Source organism: Ptychodera flava, chromosome 3, assembly GCF_041260155.1.
Source record: "Ptychodera flava strain L36383 chromosome 3, AS_Pfla_20210202, whole genome shotgun sequence".
Lineage (NCBI taxonomy): Eukaryota > Metazoa > Hemichordata > Enteropneusta > Ptychoderidae > Ptychodera > Ptychodera flava.
Genome location: NC_091930.1, coordinates 9,233,260 through 9,250,909, shown reverse-complemented (window position 1 = coordinate 9,250,909; position 17,650 = coordinate 9,233,260). Strand labels below are relative to the sequence as shown.

Below are 17,650 nucleotides of genomic sequence, written 5' to 3'. Positions count from 1 at the left end.
TGATAGTTCTTATTGCATATTTCCAGACAACCAATTCAGGTAGAGAATTAGTCCTAGTTTCAGACTCCTTAAGTTGCTTTAAATAATGACAACCAACCAACCAGATTCAGCCTTCCGAGATGCAGTACATTGTCATATACACATGGGCACTTTGATAGTCATACATCCACTCACTCAAAGACTTTTTGGTTTCATGAACTGCTTCACTGTGGCCAAACGATGTCTTTATTGTACCATTACACACTGTCCTTTGTTACACAATTTTATGCAAATGAAGAAATGTGATGACACAAGAATCATAATTATAGATAACTACATCAAGCTTGACTGTAAATGGCACACTTTTGAAGCCTCCATGATGACCGTAAAACACTGACCTGCCACACACACACAAATATACATTATCCTTTTTACATATTTCTTTTCCATGCATTTATGAATTAAACCTGAGACACAAGTCACCAAAGCACTCCACATGGTTTGACAAAAACATGAAACTCAGAAACTCTAAAGAAGTTAAAGAAGTTTTAGATAAAAAAAAGCTTGTTGCAACAACATCTTGCAAATTTTTAAATATACTACAAATGAGAACATGCATACATTTTGTAAAAAACCAACAAAAATCTATCTATAAAATATACATCACACAGATTGCCAATAAAAATATATCTATAAAATACATATACACATGTCAACAAAACTCCGAGTATAAAATACATATACACACCTTTTCATAAAATTTATAAATACATGATGCTATCTTGTAAAATACCAGACTAAGACCATTACTTTTTTTACTGCTTTTTAATTGCCGTGCAAAAAACATTTGATGAAATGTTTCCTTGTGTGCCCATATTTGGTAATACTCATTTACATTTATGCTTAAAATATGACTCAATAGTCAGCTTCAGACTCATAACCAGGGCTACTTCTGGTCCGAGATTGTGACGACATAAGAAAAATGTTGGTCTGCATTCACACTGCATTTGAATTTCCCGCCTCCGAGACACTCGTTGATCTCACTATGGGCAAACATTCAGGACATCAACTGTGCCCTGACCTGACATTAGCTGTTCACACACAATTGAGCCAGGTCTACAGCTTGTGTTGACACTAAACCCATCCTCAGACCTGATACGAATTAGGTCGGCCCAGGTGCTGTATTTACTTACTTTTCTTTTTACAACAAGGGCAGACTGAGAAAGACTTAAACTCATTAGTGTGAATTTTGCAAATAACAATTACATACATCTACACAAAGTATTTGGTATTGCTTAAGAATGCTAATTCTATGGATCAAATCTAATGAGAGTAACTCACAGCGAATGACAAATAATATTCATGTAACTCCACATTGTTCAATATATATAGATCCACAGGGACTCTATCAAACCAATTTACACATATACTCTTCTACGGTAAATGAATGTCAAAACAATAATCGTATGCTTTTCTAAACAAAACATGGAACATCACATGTGTTTTCTAAACAAAATGCATGAACATTGAAACGATAGCAGAATCACGCTTCACAAAGTATTCATTTCCTGTAGATGTGAAAGATATCAGTCCCCTGGGTTTCAATGGACAGTTTATTTGATAAATTATGCGTGTTTGTGTATTCATTTTTGTTGAGTACATTTATGTGCCTGATGTCGTTTTCAGTTTTGTGGTTGTTTTTCAAAAAGTGTAAGCTTGCATAATAATGCCCTGGGTATCTGAAAAAGCGCCCTCTACATAAATTTATAAATGAGCGCAGACACATTTGCTTTGCTTAATCTGCATGAAAATTGGCCAATCACAACCAATATCACAGAAGAGCGCCCTCTAAGTCATTTACTTTGCATGATCATCAGTGCACTTGGCCAATCGCAGCGATGATTTAATGTTCAAATACATCGTATTATAGTAATGGTTGACAAACACAGCAATCGTGTCTCCGAGCGTGATTGATTTATCTGGCAAAATTACTGGCACAAAAAACATGTCTTGCACGTTTTGATAATTTTTTTTCATGATCTCAGTTTCTTCATCACTTTATCACTTTCTGTCTTTGTACACTTCACCTGAAACAAATTTCGGCTATTGTCGTATCATCTTGAACATGCAAACTTGGCACCAATAGCTTCACGGTCACGAATGAAATGTTAACAACTGCATGAGGGTTTTTGTCAAATGTGGACATGATTATTGCTGTTTTGCTTTCAACCTTACAGGCAACAATGATCTCATTGGTAAACAGGATTGTACCTGAGCAAACCAAATGTGTTCTGGTTACTCACCATACCGCATGTACAAAGACCCGTCGCGAGATGCCTCCTAATTAAAATACCACTTGCAGTAACTTTAATGATTTTTTTCCCCCAGTTTTGTTTTCCATGTCAAACGCAAATTCTTGTTCTACTCCAAGAAGCATGTTACTTGTAAACACCTAACTATTTAGCACTCAAACACAGGGACTGTAGTGCTGTTATTGTTACATGTGAACTCTAGTAGCATTAGAATGAATTTTTCAACAAAAATGATGCAGTTCACACACGTACAGAGCTGATTGACATGCTGAATACTGTGTATCTCAACATGATTTGGGAGTAAAAGAAGAAACTACAGTTGATATTGAGAAGAAAAATGGCGACAAATCATCATGAGTTACAACTACTGGCCATTAAAAAGAGGATAGCTATTAAAAGGCATCTCTTCATTTGATTTCATCAAAACATGGTTATGGATTTCATCAATGGTTTTCTACTGCCTGTGAACGGCAGATACCCTTTTGACCACTTGCACTTCCTGGTCGATGGCGGTACCATTCTGGTTGACGAGGTATTTTGTCATGTCCACGCCGAGGTCCTTCAGTCTCTTCAGGAATTCTGCTGAGTGGGCATTCTGTTCTGCCGTGTTCTCTGAAATGCAACACATCATTGTGGTCTGTCGTTAGAATCTGTAATTAATCTTAACGACAATGACATCAATTAGCTTCCTAAATTGCAATGGTAAAATACAATTACGATATAAAATCAATACAGCATTTTTATGATTGAAATCATTGTTACCATTTTAAAGAGTACTTACCCCTTCCCTATTGTCTCTACCCATCCTCCCTTTCACCACTCCTGTTAACCCTACCCCTTCCCTACTGCATCCCGACAGTACGCTATTCTTATCAAATTTGTAAACTACTGTCTGACAAGAGGCTGTCTCCAGAACCGACAGGCATACAAATTTTGTTTTACGGTTCAGTGACAATTTCAGCTGCACTAGCAGAAACATTGTCTCTATTTGACAAAAGCGATGAAATCATGACGTACAAGAATTTTACTTTAAAAGCTTATAGGATTTTGCAGCAAAAGGCAAACAGACGACAAAAGACTTACCCAGGGTGACTTTCTTCTGCATTTCCTCCACTTTGAGTTTCTCCACGTGTCTCATCTCACTCAGTTGGAGTTCGCACTCTTTCTTCATCAGGTCAAGTTTCTGTTTGTGTTCATGGATGCGTGTTTCTCTTTCCTTCTCTGCAAAACAATGGAGGAGGGAAAAAAGTCAAGAGCAGACAACCACTGATAGTATAGAGTGACAATGAAACTAAAGTGAAATCTATTCAAGATGCAGAATTATATTATCAGGGATTTTGGAAAAGGGTATCAAAAATGACAATTGAGACTAAAGAATCTGAGCTATCGCGGGGTCAAGGTGTAACGTCTCATGTGAGTTCATGAATGGTGCTGTTCGCAGTTGCAGGTTTGTTACTAAATATAGTAGCATGCGCGCGACATTGGACAACGCTGCTTGAAATTAGCACAAATTTTATTGTTGCATGCGAGGCTGTTGTTGCAGCTTGTAGGCTGAGCCATAAATAAGTGTGACTTTTAGTATCCATTGTAACACTAGAGGGTTTTATTTTCATGGTTCTTGCAGAAAATGCAGACAAATACTTAATTTTGCATATTAATGAAAGAAAAATGATGTCATTTGCAAACAGCGCTATTTCTGTCTACCATGAACTGCTAAAACTGTATTGAACAGGCAGGGCGACTGAGCAGAAAATCTATGCAAAGATGTGGAATGAAAATTCTCCTTACGTTCATTGGAACGTGCTTGTTCCTTTTTCAGTTTATAGTCGGCTATTTTCTGTTGCATCCCCTGGACCTCTGTGTTCAGCCTCAGCTCAGTTCGACTCTTGATGGCATCATCTTGCATAGACTGAAATTCACAGAGAAAAAAAAAATGATATCTGATATCTGATTGACTTAATAGAATTACTTACACATGTGACCTTACCTTGCGTAAATAGTAATCGCATTTATGATTTATGTTACTTGTAGATTTCTCCTTGTTGAGTGTCCTTCAATATATGCTACTTTCAAAGATTTGCAGGAGAGTAGTGAAATAAAATATGCAGGACCAGTGTTTTCATAAGAATGGCATCAACTGGGGGTGGGATTTTCCCCTTTACCAAAAATTCACGGGGATTTCACCAGTTCATGTGTTCTACTTGTATCTCTACGGTGTGACTGGCACTATTTCATAGGGGCTGGTCCCCATTGACAAATTACTAGGAGGTGCTAACATGTCAACAGAGGGGAATCCCCCTGCCCCTGTCTAGATGAAACACTGCAGGACTCAGACGGAGGGACTGGTATGTTTGTAAATGACAGACCCCACTCACCCAGGAATTCTGCTATGTGCAATCAAACACTAATGGACACTTCTAAAGAGTCAACATCACTCAAAAGTTCTATCATTATTAGCTGACGTACTTGATCTGTACTGATTTTTGCATTGGGATAGCAGGTCGTTCAAAATTCTTTCAGATAGGCTATGAAATTGCAGTGTCATTGATAGGTAGCTAGCAGAGGTAGAGGGCAGTATTCACAGGTGTATCACCTTTCATGGAGGAGACAAATTTCGATGTAAAGATATCGGGACAAAATGAGAGAATACTGGATCACTTTTTGCCAATGCCCAGCTACAGGAAAAGATAGGTATTCACATATTTTTTTTCCAAAATCTTTTTTTCTCTCCAAAATCTGTGAATTACTCACCTGCAGGTGATCCCCTGCATGGTAGCCCTGTAGACCACTTTGCTGATGTTGTATCCTATACGCTTGGCACGCTGCATCAGCTGTGGGTACGTGTTCTGAGAGTTCAGCTTGCTGGCCTGCTGCTGAAACTCCTCATAGCTGGTGGGACAGGAAGTGGAAAGAGGCATTGTGGGTGAAGAATGGAGGCGGCCATATTGCAAATGATGATAAAAACTGTTCACGCTGGTTCAAACATTATTTGAATAGTTCGATGGCAGTGTGAGTGCTTGAATGATATGTTTCTTTAGAAGCAGCTTCCAAACAAAACAATCACTTGATGATGTGACGATATAGATGCAGACATTATTTCATATCAGCGGAAAACAGGTGTTTTTCGTTAATTAAATAACAGGAGTTATATCAATAAATAACATGAAAAAGAATGCAAAACATGAATGAGAAATGAACACATTGATAATATATCCTCCCTGTTTTCTCCTTGATCAATAAATGACAAAACAGCCAATCAGAAGACTACATATCAAGTCCATACACCATTTCACCTATAATTTTTATGATATCATGACTACCGGTTATCATGTCATTTTTGGAAGTTGTGTGCGGATCTTCAATTTTCCAAGACTCATTTCATTTTCAAATACTTTTCAAGGACTTTCCAGGAGGCCGTAACACTCAAGGATTTTCCTGAAGCACACCGGTACGGACCCTTTGTATACTCCTCTACTCTAAAACAGTCACCTCTAACCAAGACAAACAGAGCTTAGATCCAGAGAGTCCTGCAGGGTCCATACTTGCGTCCACACATGCAAGAGTTGCCACAGAGGGCGCCCTCTAATTTCTGATGAAAAATGCACACCCATGGATCAAGTTTAATGAACTGACAGGTCTTACTTACCTCAATTTTGTAGCAAAGGAAACAACGTCAGCACAGACAGCACTGTAAAAAATAGGAAGAATATGAACTGTCAGAACACATTTCTCTTGCCTTTAAGAATGTTTAGGAAAAATTGTGAGGTGCACTTTTTCAGTACTTTCACTAAAATTATTCATGTTTTTATCATGAGGTGCCTAACTTTTAACCTGATCACCATACAAATAGATGTTTTGCAGGCAAACTGTGATGGATAGGCAGCCAGGGCGGGGGAGGGGGTTCATGAATCCCGTTATCAAGAGTGAGAGAGAATAGTCGATGAAATCTGTGAACATGCTATATCACTTTGACAGGTGTTATGTTAAATATGAACACAAAGTTAAACATACAGATACTTACTTGATGAAATCTGCAATAGGGTCATGGGTCAACTCAAGCTGTAATTAATGAGAAATGGAGAGCAAAGTCAATTGGTGAACCATGTAATGAAACACAGTCAAACAAAATCATGAAATGAATGTACATAGAAATACATGTGTAATTCCAGTGCAAGTATTCGTATCACTTTAATGTGACTTGTTTCAGTGTATGTTGTCAATAAAACACTGTAGTGGGGATAGTATGTCCTTTTATTCTGGAGTAAGCCTGCTATGTAGAATTCCAAAATATTTCAACCCTGCTGTCCTGACCCTGGTAGCATTATGGGGGTCACAGCTATCTCTCAAGATACAAAGGAGCTGATTTGTAACTTGCTGGGTGTAAAATGGAACTGGGAGAGTGACAGAGTAATTATTCTTTTGACAAGGTCAGCTGAGTAGTTAGTAAGTTTGGAAAATCCTGCACAAACATGCATTTTTGTGACAGCTGATTAACATTCTTGAGTTGCAGAGAGTTGGAAAACACTGAATGATGAATTAGTGATGAAAGAGTTTACATGAGGACAAATAATTGAGAAGTACATGTTTTTGAGAAATGACCCCATATAATCGCATTCTAATTTAGCAATATGACACACCTGATACAGACAACTGCCCTCGCGTTGTTATTTGTCTGATTCAGAATCTTTTGAAAGGTCATGACCTTTTGACCTTTCTGACCTTGAGCCGGAATGTTGAAATGTCTAGTACTAAACTTGTCAACAAAGCCAGTATGTGTGTAACGTTCAATCTCTGCTGCAGCAAGCTCGGAAGGTTATATCTGATTGGTCGATTGTCACTATTCACAGCAACTTGTGGAGTCTACTTGTATAATTCAATGCTAACGGTAAGATGCTGCCAAGCAATTGGATGACAGCTTCGATGATGCTGCATATAAGCCCTTCAATTTTTTGCTGCAAACCAAATTCCAGCCTGGACTAGAATTCATATTTTCAAAATAACATTGCATATTGCACAAAATAATGCCATGTTTGGGAGGTTAATACCTATTATTTCAACAGACTTGAGTGTGAAGAACAAGCGAAAAAGTAATGAAAATTTTAGCCAAAGTTAGAAATATACTCTCTTTACGGTAGTTCATATGCCATGAAAGAGAAAGACTTAAAACTTTGGCTTAAACTTTCCTCAATGAACCTTTTAAGCATTCTCTGATCAAATCGAGACTAAAAATCAGAGGTCACCGTGGAATGTTTGGTACTACAGATACAATTCACCTAACATTTACAGCTATTTGACTGCCACGTCTGTGTTTACTCTATGGTGAACATTAAAATATTTCATTTTCAAAATACTCACACGGTGAATATTTTTCTAACTCAAAGATCTTTAAAATGAGTTACCTTAAAAGGACAAAGTCGGCCATTTTTCTTGAATTTTGTTTGATACGAGATACTACTGATATTGTTTGACATGTTGAAAGATACTGAATGAATGGGTGACCATGCATATATTCAACCCTGGTTTTAGACACAATACATGAAACCATCACGAAAATGAATTAAAGGCATGACCATTAATTCATTTTCACGATGGTTTCATATATCGTGTCTAAAACCGGGGTCGAATACAAACGTATATGCATGGTCACCCATTCATTCAGTATCTTTCCACATGTCAAACAATATCAGTAGTGTCTTGTATCAAATAAAATTCATGAAAAATGGCCGACTTTGTCCCTGTAAGCGAGGGATCAGAAAAGTATTTGAATAATTTTGAGAGTCTGAATATCTATCCCAATATCCAAGGCGCATTCTACCTTAAATGGGGATGCATCATTTTCAGTTCAGGATATTGGACTCAGTATCCACGGATGATGAGTTTGAGACCTTGCTATACCAAAACTCACCATCCATGGATGAAGAGTTTTGAGTGCGCTGAGCATGGCATGTGATATGTGTTGTGCCCATGAGCAAGGCACTTTACTTCTCACTGTTTCTCCCTAATACTTGGGATTAATAATTCTCACATGACCACAAAATGCGTTAAATTCACATTGGGCATGTACAACATTCATTTAAAATCGTGACAACTCTGTCGTCTGCCACTGTACTTTGACCTGCTTACTTTGTAGTTCTGGCCTGTGTGTTACTCGTCATGCCATTGGATAACATTTTGCGCGCGGAACGAAACAGGCTGTTTATCACCCAATCAGAGCTCGAGTAAAATTTACTGCAGAGTGTGGGACGATTTCTGAGAGTGGGAGATCGATTTTTCCCACACCGTCGATTCCGCACTCCCAGCGGACAGGAATGTGAGAACAACAGATCCTCATCTTGTAAATGCATTCTGTTCCAGTTCAATGACGCATAAAATTCAATGATCAGTATAAAGCAATGGGTGAATGAATGAATGACTGATCACAAAAATAAATAAATGAATAAATACTTCAATATGTAGATGAATAAATGAGACAAAAATATCAACTCACCATTTTTTCTATGTCAGTCAGCTCATAGAATATCATCAGCTTCACAACAATCTGCGTATCGTCACAAGTACGAACTTCCCTCACCTGCGAACAAAAAATATGAGAAGTGAAGGGTCTAATATCACTGCAGGTTCAAGCGGTTTTAAACTTTATGTGCATTATCAAATACACCTCTGAATTTAACAACAAAATATTTTTGTTTTTCAAAGACATTTAGGGTCACTTGTCATAATTTTGGTAAATTCATAAACAAGCAAACAGTCTACTTCACGCGAAACAACAAGATACATTTCCGATGCTCTATTTGAGCATTTCTGACCTTTTCACCCCTGTTTTACTCTAGGTGGGTTCACCTGTCCTGTAGAAAGCCATAGGCATGAACCAAAGACTGGGGAGGGGGGGTCAAAGGCTTTATGAAGATGGATCCCATTAAATTGTATGAACGATACAAATCTAGAACACAAACACGAAATTGTTCTTTTAAAATATATTTAGTTTCATAGTCTTTGAATTTATATACCGAACTTCATGGGAAAAAATGTACATCTTATTTTTTAACCTTCATAATTTTTTTCAAGAGATCTTATCTCAAATCATTACCATGAACTCAGGTCAAAGTCACAGCACTGTCAACTCAAGGTGACATTGCAAAGGCAATGAATTTGATGAGAGAAACATGCTGATCCTTGACAACTATTTTCTTTCTTTTCTCAGAGAAAATGTCTTTTGAATATTAACAAGTAGTTTGGATAATACAAATCTTGTTAGCATGTTGAGGGCAGTGTTAAGGCTTCTGGGAAGGATTTACATTTTGTTGTCAGAAATTCATGTGAGTACCCGGGACTGATAAGGGCCTGTTTCACTACAGGCATGCTCTCTGTAATCTGCCTGTGGGGGCGCAACGGTCGATTGCATTTTTGTGCCAAAAATTTAATCGTTTATTAACAATGCACCATGTCACCCTTCACAAGATAAGGTACTTAAGAACACAAAGAGCTTTTGTCATGCAGTCTGAACAACAGAGGCCCCTCTCTCATGAGGTGTCATTCTCAATCAAGTGGGGTCAAAGCCCTTTAACAAGTGCACAGCAGAGTTTAACAGGGCAGCTTGACAAGAAGCCCAAGAGAAATAATTTTATGGCAATTTCTTTTAGATAGAACTTACACAAAAATTTAGGTAATAAATACGTCCATGAAAGTTCTATTATTTTGCTAAAATTATTATCTTTCATTCAAACCTCTAATCACCAGAGAAAAATTCACATTTTCTCTAAAAAATATCAAAATCTGTTTAATTTGACTAAACTACAAAAAAAAATGAAAGAGAGATACTTGCTACGTTATGTTCACAAGTAAAATACCAACATCTGCATCCATGATGCCATTGAAATTAAATAAATCTTGGGTACCTTAAAGCAAAATTGCAAATTGATTTGAATTTGTAGGTGTGCTCTGCTGTTTCAAGCCGCTGCCACGTCAATGTGTAATGTTTAATTTGATTGCATTACGACACTTTCCTAAGAATGCGCTGTTACGCAACCAAGCTGTATTGTACTGCCATTGAAACCTGATTTGCATAAGAGAATGTTTGCACACCAAATAGAAGTTGCCATAGCAACTGCACAGTGCAAACAAACGCCACGGTTTGGCAGGTTGGGAAATTCGATATATCCTGCCACTGATTTGACTTTACAAATTTCGCTCCTTCGAACAAAACATGCACAGACAGCCAAGCCTTTGCTGATTGACAATAAGGCTGGGTATTTTTGGATCAATATCAAAACACCTCTAGCCGATTATGAGCCGCATAATAAATGACGTCTATTGGACTCTCTGAACAACTTCCCATGAACACATCTGGGCGTTGGATTTTATGGCAAAGTCAAGTTTAACTGCCGGATGTGCTTTTGAAAAAAAAATTATTTGAACAGGCTAAATTTATTTTATACATGTTCAAAATAAATTTAACCTGTTCACCCCTAATTTCCTGTTAACAGCTCCACAATCGCCATTGATAACAATAGGCTTGGGCCAAACCATTGTGGTGAAGGGGGTTGTAAACCCGATCAATTGAATTTGTAGAAGATCCAGATAGCCAGTTCATGAAGTATTTGCCATACCTTTCAATTAAAATTTTGAACTTGTAAGTCTTTAGGAGAATTAATGTTGACAATTTCTAGAATTGCAGACAGTCTTTTTTCTTCCTTTTAGGAAAATTCATAGTGGAATCTTTAATGCAAAATGGGTAAAATCAGACAAAAATTTAGTTAAATTTCACAATTTCTGGAGAAACTCTTTCTTGTAATAAATATATTCAACACCGTGGCTCGGAATAATCCAACTTTAAAGTTGTTTTCTAGCCTGGTTCCTAATATTGCATGCGTGTCTAAAATAGTGAGCTGGTAATACATGTACCACCATAATAATACACTTGCTACATGTAACTGAGTTCAGGCTTCTGTATTGCGGTCGATTCACTTCAAATTCACGGCGAAAATTCCAAAATTTTGCAAAATTTTAGACGATTCACAAGCTTATTTTAGATCAAAACATTTAAATGCGAGCCTTGAATGATGAATAATGTACAAAGAATGTTGTCCAACCAAACAGGTGATTGCGCACAGCTCCCATTAAAAGAGGACATCACAATGACTCGACAAAAAATAACCAGGTTGATGTAATTGAACTCAATGAGTTAATAGACATTGAACCACGCATACATCACTGACCGAGTCACATGACTCCCGGTATTTGTTTTGCTCACACAAAAACAGAAAGCATCTGTATCCAAGATGTTATTAAGTAACACAACCATCAGAATAACCACAGACTCGTCCATACATGCAGCTGGCTTACTTTGAGCTGCTGTAACCCCCGGTATAACTTCCTCAGATCTGACTCAACCAACCTCTGGTGATAAAAGGAACCTTAACAGCAGGATTTTCAACAGGTGAGGTGCCTCTTTTTTTAATTTACTTAAGGAGTTTAAAACAATTCAATTCCCCTTGTGAAATTTACATTGCATTTCTCACATATTTTTATCAATGAATTTCCAGTCAACCACATCTCTGGGATCAAACTGCTGTCAAATTTTATACCAATGATTAGAAAGATGACAAAACACAGAGTTAATAAATTGTTCATTTTCACACCAATATACACTACACAACATAAACATGCGGTATATAATATATACATATATATATATATATATATATATATATATATAAACATCACAAATTACTTTGAGTACAAAGTAATGATATTATACATGTAAAAAGATTGATAAATATATAGATACCCCGGTAGATAGATCTAGCTATGCAACAGAATAAGACAAATATAAGAGAGAGAGAGAGAGAGAGAGAGAGAGAGAGAGAGAGAGACCCAGTCACTGCTGATCTGTTATACTTTATATCATTCACTCATACATAAGTCTACAATTCATACCCTGGCTCTCTTTATTCATTGGCTGTATCTTTTGACAAATTAACTCCAAATTTTACAATCACTTAATTAAATTGAAATATCGAAGGCCTTGAGAGTAAGTAAACAGCAATAAATATTTCATCAGAGAATTCCTCTTTCAATATGCTGAGACTGAATGAATACAGTATAATTGGTTTCATTTGTTGACAATGTCGAGAGAGGAAGTGCTTGACTTTCAACATTTCTAGCTAAATATTTATCTGATAAATGTCATCTAATAGATTTCTGTTGACACAATCATGAAAAAAAACCCCTCGTCGCAAGACTACTACAAAGCTGACCAAATTTTGGACATCTATCAATAGCATACTACAGCTTCAAAAGGAATGACATTACACTATTAACAGGGAACACTGTATTATGTTACATGCACAATGATAACCCTTTGAGTGCTGTAATTTTTCCCGCCAAAATTTCAGTGCAACATTTTACCAATTTTTGTGAATTTTTCTGTAAATTTTCTGATAATTTTGGACCAAATGGACATAATGTTTCATTGGCTACAGTTTTTTATCAAAATCTTGGTAAAAATCTGGAAAAAAAAATTGACTGGGACATATTTTATAACGGTGACAAAAATTGACTTTGCCGCTCAATGGGCTAAAACAAATTGCATTCATGCATGCACACACTGTACATTTCCCCTGCATAGTATATGATTTTGGACAAGTAGTATATGTTGCTGCACTAACCAAACTGACTTTTAAAATAAAAGATTTTAGTCTCTCCCATCAAAAATGCTCCCAGCTTCTCAGCCATCAAATTTGAAAAAAGGGTTAAAGCTTTGCTGTGTAACTGCATGTTAGATATTTTTTTTCAGTAATTTCATTCCATCAGTCCGCTGCAGTTACTCTTGATCTACTCCAGCATGTTGAAATATCGAGTGACTAAAAGTATTCCGCTTGTCAACACAGTCTGTGCATCTATTGTGTGCATTGTTATGTTTTCATGACTGAATTTTAAGTGAGCTGAGCTACATATCAATACATTACACCTGATAGTGTCACCTGGGCTCAAAATACCTGGGTGCAGACTGCACCAGTCTGTGCCTGGCTACGTTACCTAGGTGCAGGTAGACAGCCAGACCTATGTACACGTAATACGTACACAGGGTTGACACACCTATTTTAGTTTAAGGTAGTAGGTGCCTTGAAAGTGAACGACTTAAACTTTCGCTCAAACTTTCATTGCTCGAAAGTTAACGACTGAAACTTTGGCCCACACTCTCCTCAATGAATCTTCACTCTTATCAAATCAAGATTAAAAGTCAGGGCTCATTGTGCACGAGAGAGAAATTGTCTGACATATATACCGATATTTGAAATTCAAAAAGGCCACCATCCCTGTGGTAACTCATTGGAAAATACAGGTTTTGATTATCGAAAAATCTAAGATGGTTTAAATTTTCTTACTTCAAGTACTAGATCAGAAAAGAAATGTAAAAATTTGAGAGTCTGAATATCTGTCCCTGAGGCACGTTCTATCTTATGAATACACAGATAGATCTATGCAAATTTGACAAATGTGCCATTTCTTCCTGTAGTGTGAACTTTATAACACTATAAAAAATACCTTACAGTCTCAGTGCAGCATTATTGCCAATTCAAATATTGATAAATGAATTGACTTTGTGTCAACAAAAATCAAGAAGCAGAACAGAACTTTGGCGCCTATTTATACCATGCTTTTCGAAAAGAGAAGTGATTTCATGGTTCAGAATGGTTTGACCAGTTAACTTCAAAACAGGTCCACAATCACTACTACCGGTAGGTGAGAATTGGTTTGTGACAAAGCATTGGTGGTGTAAGGATATCCTTCTGAAGATGTGTGCGACATTTTTCAATTTATATAAACCTATATCATCGATCCTAACTTTCCAGAGGTCACAATTCACTTGTTGTAGTTAACTTATGATTTTTGCAAAACAGGAAGGACGCCAACTTTGCAACCTATATACATTCAAAGTGTGAATCATTTGTGTTTGTGGAGCAACTTTCAGGTCGACTGTGACCTCGTCGACTGATAATTGGACTCTCACATTTTTACAAAGCTCTTTTGGTCACTACTTGTATGGGCTCATTTTGAAGTTTGAAGAATAAGTCAAGTTTTCACTGTCTTAATTTTTTTTTGGAAGATCAAAACTGTAATTTTCACTCAGAGTTTACAAAAAAGATGGCGGCCATTTTGAATTTCAAATCTCAGTTATGTTTTAGGTTGCTTCTCTCGTACCAAAGTTTGAACAGTGACCCCTGATTTGTATCCTCGATTTTGAGAGAGGGAACATTTTCAAGTTTCAGTGAAGAAATGTTTGAGAAAAAGTTTAGGACTTTCACTTTGAGACATGTACTGCCTCCAAAAAAACAAAATGTAGCTGTAACTTACGTTGTAGTAGAAGTGCTGAGGTATGATGCTGAGTTTTGTAAACTTTGCAAATTCTGGTATCATCACAGTTTTGTTTGTCTTCATGTCAGCTCCATGCCATTTAAACTCATGCAGCCTACAGTCAGGAAGACAAAGAAATGATGACTTGATATTTAATGCAGACGATAAAATTCACAATACAAATTTGTCAGGATTGACAGATGTTAAAATGTGACTTTAACCCTTTGAGTGCTGTATTTTTTCCCGCCAAAATTTTAGTGCAACATTTTTACCAATTTTTGTGAATTTTTCTGTAATTTTTCTGATAATTTTGGAAAAAATGGACATCACATTTTACTGGCCACAGTTTTTTATCAAAATTTTGGCAAAAATCTCAAGAAACTTTACTTTGGTATATTTTACAAAGCATAAATGCAAAGAAAATTGACTACAGAGCTAAAAGGGTTAAACACCATTGTGATTCATTGTATTAACTTTACTGGAATATACAGTTAGGAATACAGTCGGCGATCAGTGTTTTAAAGTATGTTGCCATTTTCAGACGGGAAAATAGTCAGCCAAAATTTTGGAATAGCCAGTTATTTTGTCAGATGTCCAGCCAGACATGAACAAACTGCTGTGGCATATAAGCACTTATAATAGAATACAACTTACCACTCATCAGCGGTCGGAATGAAGACAATTGGGCCGTAAACGATTCTCCTCTCCACGATACTACCGGTCTTCTCGGCTGTCGTCTTGTAAACAATAAGCGCCTGGTTGGCGTTGAGCTTGATTCCCGACAGCATCTCGATCCGTTCGTGCTCAAGCGGATTCAGAAACATGGAAACCGGTCCCGAGCGATGCTCTGTCCTGCCGTCCTGCCATTTGATCTTTAGATACTGGTCAGGGGTTGCAGTGTAGTTCTGCAGTACCTGCAGTGACTGCCTGAAGAGGAAAACCTGCATGGCAAATGCATAAAAAATATGAGAGAAAATGTGAAAAATCTCACAAAATACATATTCACAGATCTATGACAGTGCGAGGCAAATGAGAGAGTCATAAAAAAACTGTTTTTGTACTTCAAAAAAGTTGGTTTAAACAAATGATCAATGTTTTTCACTGTGTTTATTTTGATAGTTTATGTCCAGAAAAACCCAGTGATTGTGAGCTAGATTTGCTACCTCAATAGCAATGATACAATAATATCTCCGCCAATTTAAATGTTTGCACACAGAAGTGAAATATGTTGATACAAAATCATGGCATGGTAATTAGTTAGAGATAATGTTTTGAATATTTAGTTTGGAGAGCTGTGACACATATGGTGTATTTAAATTGTTCGGTTGCCTCTTTGTGTACTTTCTGATTTATCATTTTGTTTATTCATTTTTTTCTTTCATGTGGATTGTCACCATAGAAAAGGTATTGCTGACCTGCTGTGATTGATGCAGAGTTTACAGGGACAGTATAGTTGTAAAATTTGATGATTTGTTCTCACTATTTTTTGTTTTCAACGTCAACTGCAGTTTCTCGTTCTACTTCACGAAACACGTTGAGATCTACACATGCGCAGACTAGACTGTCGGCAATAATCTGTGCGGACTAGAATTCTAATGTAAACAATAACAACTTGCATTTTGCACGTTGTGGACACTGTGCTGACAAGCTATTGTTAAATAATAGGTATTCCACATTGCTTTAGCTCTGGGAGCAGAATAAGAAAGTATAGTTGGCACGAAAGCAAAATTTGTGCGACTATAATCAAAAGCGACAGCTTCTTCATTCCCGCATACTGAACCACCATCCGTTGTGGAGGGACTGTGATTAAATAAACTTTCTTGGCGTGGTTGTTTGTTTGTTGAGAATTTCTGTTCTTGACCCATGCCGTCCTCTCCGAGACTGGTAGAGGGACCAACCGGGGTATACAGTTTGCAAGATAACAAAAACAAAATCACTTACCCGCTGTGGACCAACAAGTATTCGCCCTTCGCCAAGGTGATTTAGAACAAGGGCCTGTGACCCTTCGCGCACGGTTTTGAACTTCATCGTCCTTTGCGATATAGTAGTTATTGCAGTGTCAACAAAACGATATATGCTTGTAAACTTGTGAAACTCCTCAAGTTCTGCGCCTTGCTAGGTTGACTGCATGCGCTAAATTAGCCGCTTGACGCGTTGTAGAACGGTAAAGAGACTCACTTCACACAAGAACCTTCGCCCGGCTGTCGCACGATCGTACCTTTTGATTTCGTCCTGATTCGTGCGTGGTGGATTGTCGCTGATCTAAAAATAGAAAATTACTTTCAATCACATTTATGCCACGTTAGCAAATTCGTGACTGGGCTAAAAATAACCACGGCATCGCCTACGTAAACGACGCTTCGTAAACCGAGCCAAGTCACATCTCTGGAATGGAGGTGAGTCACTTCACACTTCCGGCAGGGCAGGGCAGGTGATTATAAGTTGCAGCGCCCTCTTTGACGAGCAGGCGACCGACCAGCTCGACTCGACTGAGCATGAACATATAGCAGGCCACCTTCCTTCGAAGTGATGAAGTCGGGGTTATACTGTTGAGTTGCCGCTTATCTGCAGCGGTTTGGTTTTGGTTTCCAATTTTTTTAAGGAAATGAAAAAACAAACTTGGTTTCAGAATGTATCTTGTTGAAAACGAGTCCAATGAAGAGCTTTCGATAAATCATAAAATGATGATCTATACTGCCAGTGAACTTCGAGAATTGATAAGGCCAAAGTAATTAAATTCTTTGTTTTGCGTCCACTCTAAATGGGAAAAAGTACGCGTCTAAGCGGCTGAAAAACACACACAAGAAAATTAACACAAAGTAATTTGATTGCAGCAAATAAAAAATTGTAACAAAATTTTTAGTTCTGAAAAGCTTTCCTATTCAAATACATTGTGTGTGTTTTTCATGAAACCTTAAAAACCTACGCGGTGGGGACGCAAAACAAAGAATTTAATTACTTTGGTCAAATTAAATGATACACAGCAGCGATAATATGCGGTA

The 17,650-nt window shown here is 37.3% G+C and overlaps 1 protein-coding gene across 1 annotated transcript; it reads right to left on the bottom strand.

Moving 5' to 3' along the window:
* Positions 1 to 202: 202 nt before the first annotated feature.
* Positions 203 to 17,062, bottom strand: LOC139129498 (uncharacterized). Its single transcript, XM_070695131.1, has 10 exons — positions 16,590 to 17,062; positions 15,303 to 15,589; positions 14,649 to 14,763; positions 8,779 to 8,862; positions 6,313 to 6,350; positions 5,938 to 5,979; positions 5,043 to 5,180; positions 4,080 to 4,200; positions 3,375 to 3,512; positions 203 to 2,903 (listed from the first exon to the last, which is right to left on the bottom strand). Exons 1-8 carry the CDS (start codon positions 16,674 to 16,676, stop codon positions 4,161 to 4,163), a joined length of 831 nt encoding a protein of 276 aa, XP_070551232.1. The 5' UTR covers positions 16,677 to 17,062; the 3' UTR covers positions 203 to 2,903; positions 3,375 to 3,512; positions 4,080 to 4,160.
* Positions 17,063 to 17,650: the final 588 nt, after the last annotated feature.

Bases quoted from the DNA above. Each gene is read 5' to 3' on its own strand.
- LOC139129498 (XM_070695131.1), bottom strand. From the start codon at position 16,676: ATGAAGTTCAAAACCGTGCGCGAAGGGTCACAGGCCCTTGTTCTAAAT. The intron at 15,590-16,589 runs GTAAGTGATTTT...TTTGCCATGCAG, and splicing joins TACTTGTTGGTCCACAGCGG to GTTTTCCTCTTCAGGCAGTC. The intron at 14,764-15,302 runs GTAAGTTGTATT...TCCTGACTGTAG, and splicing joins ATTCCGACCGCTGATGAGTG to GCTGCATGAGTTTAAATGGC.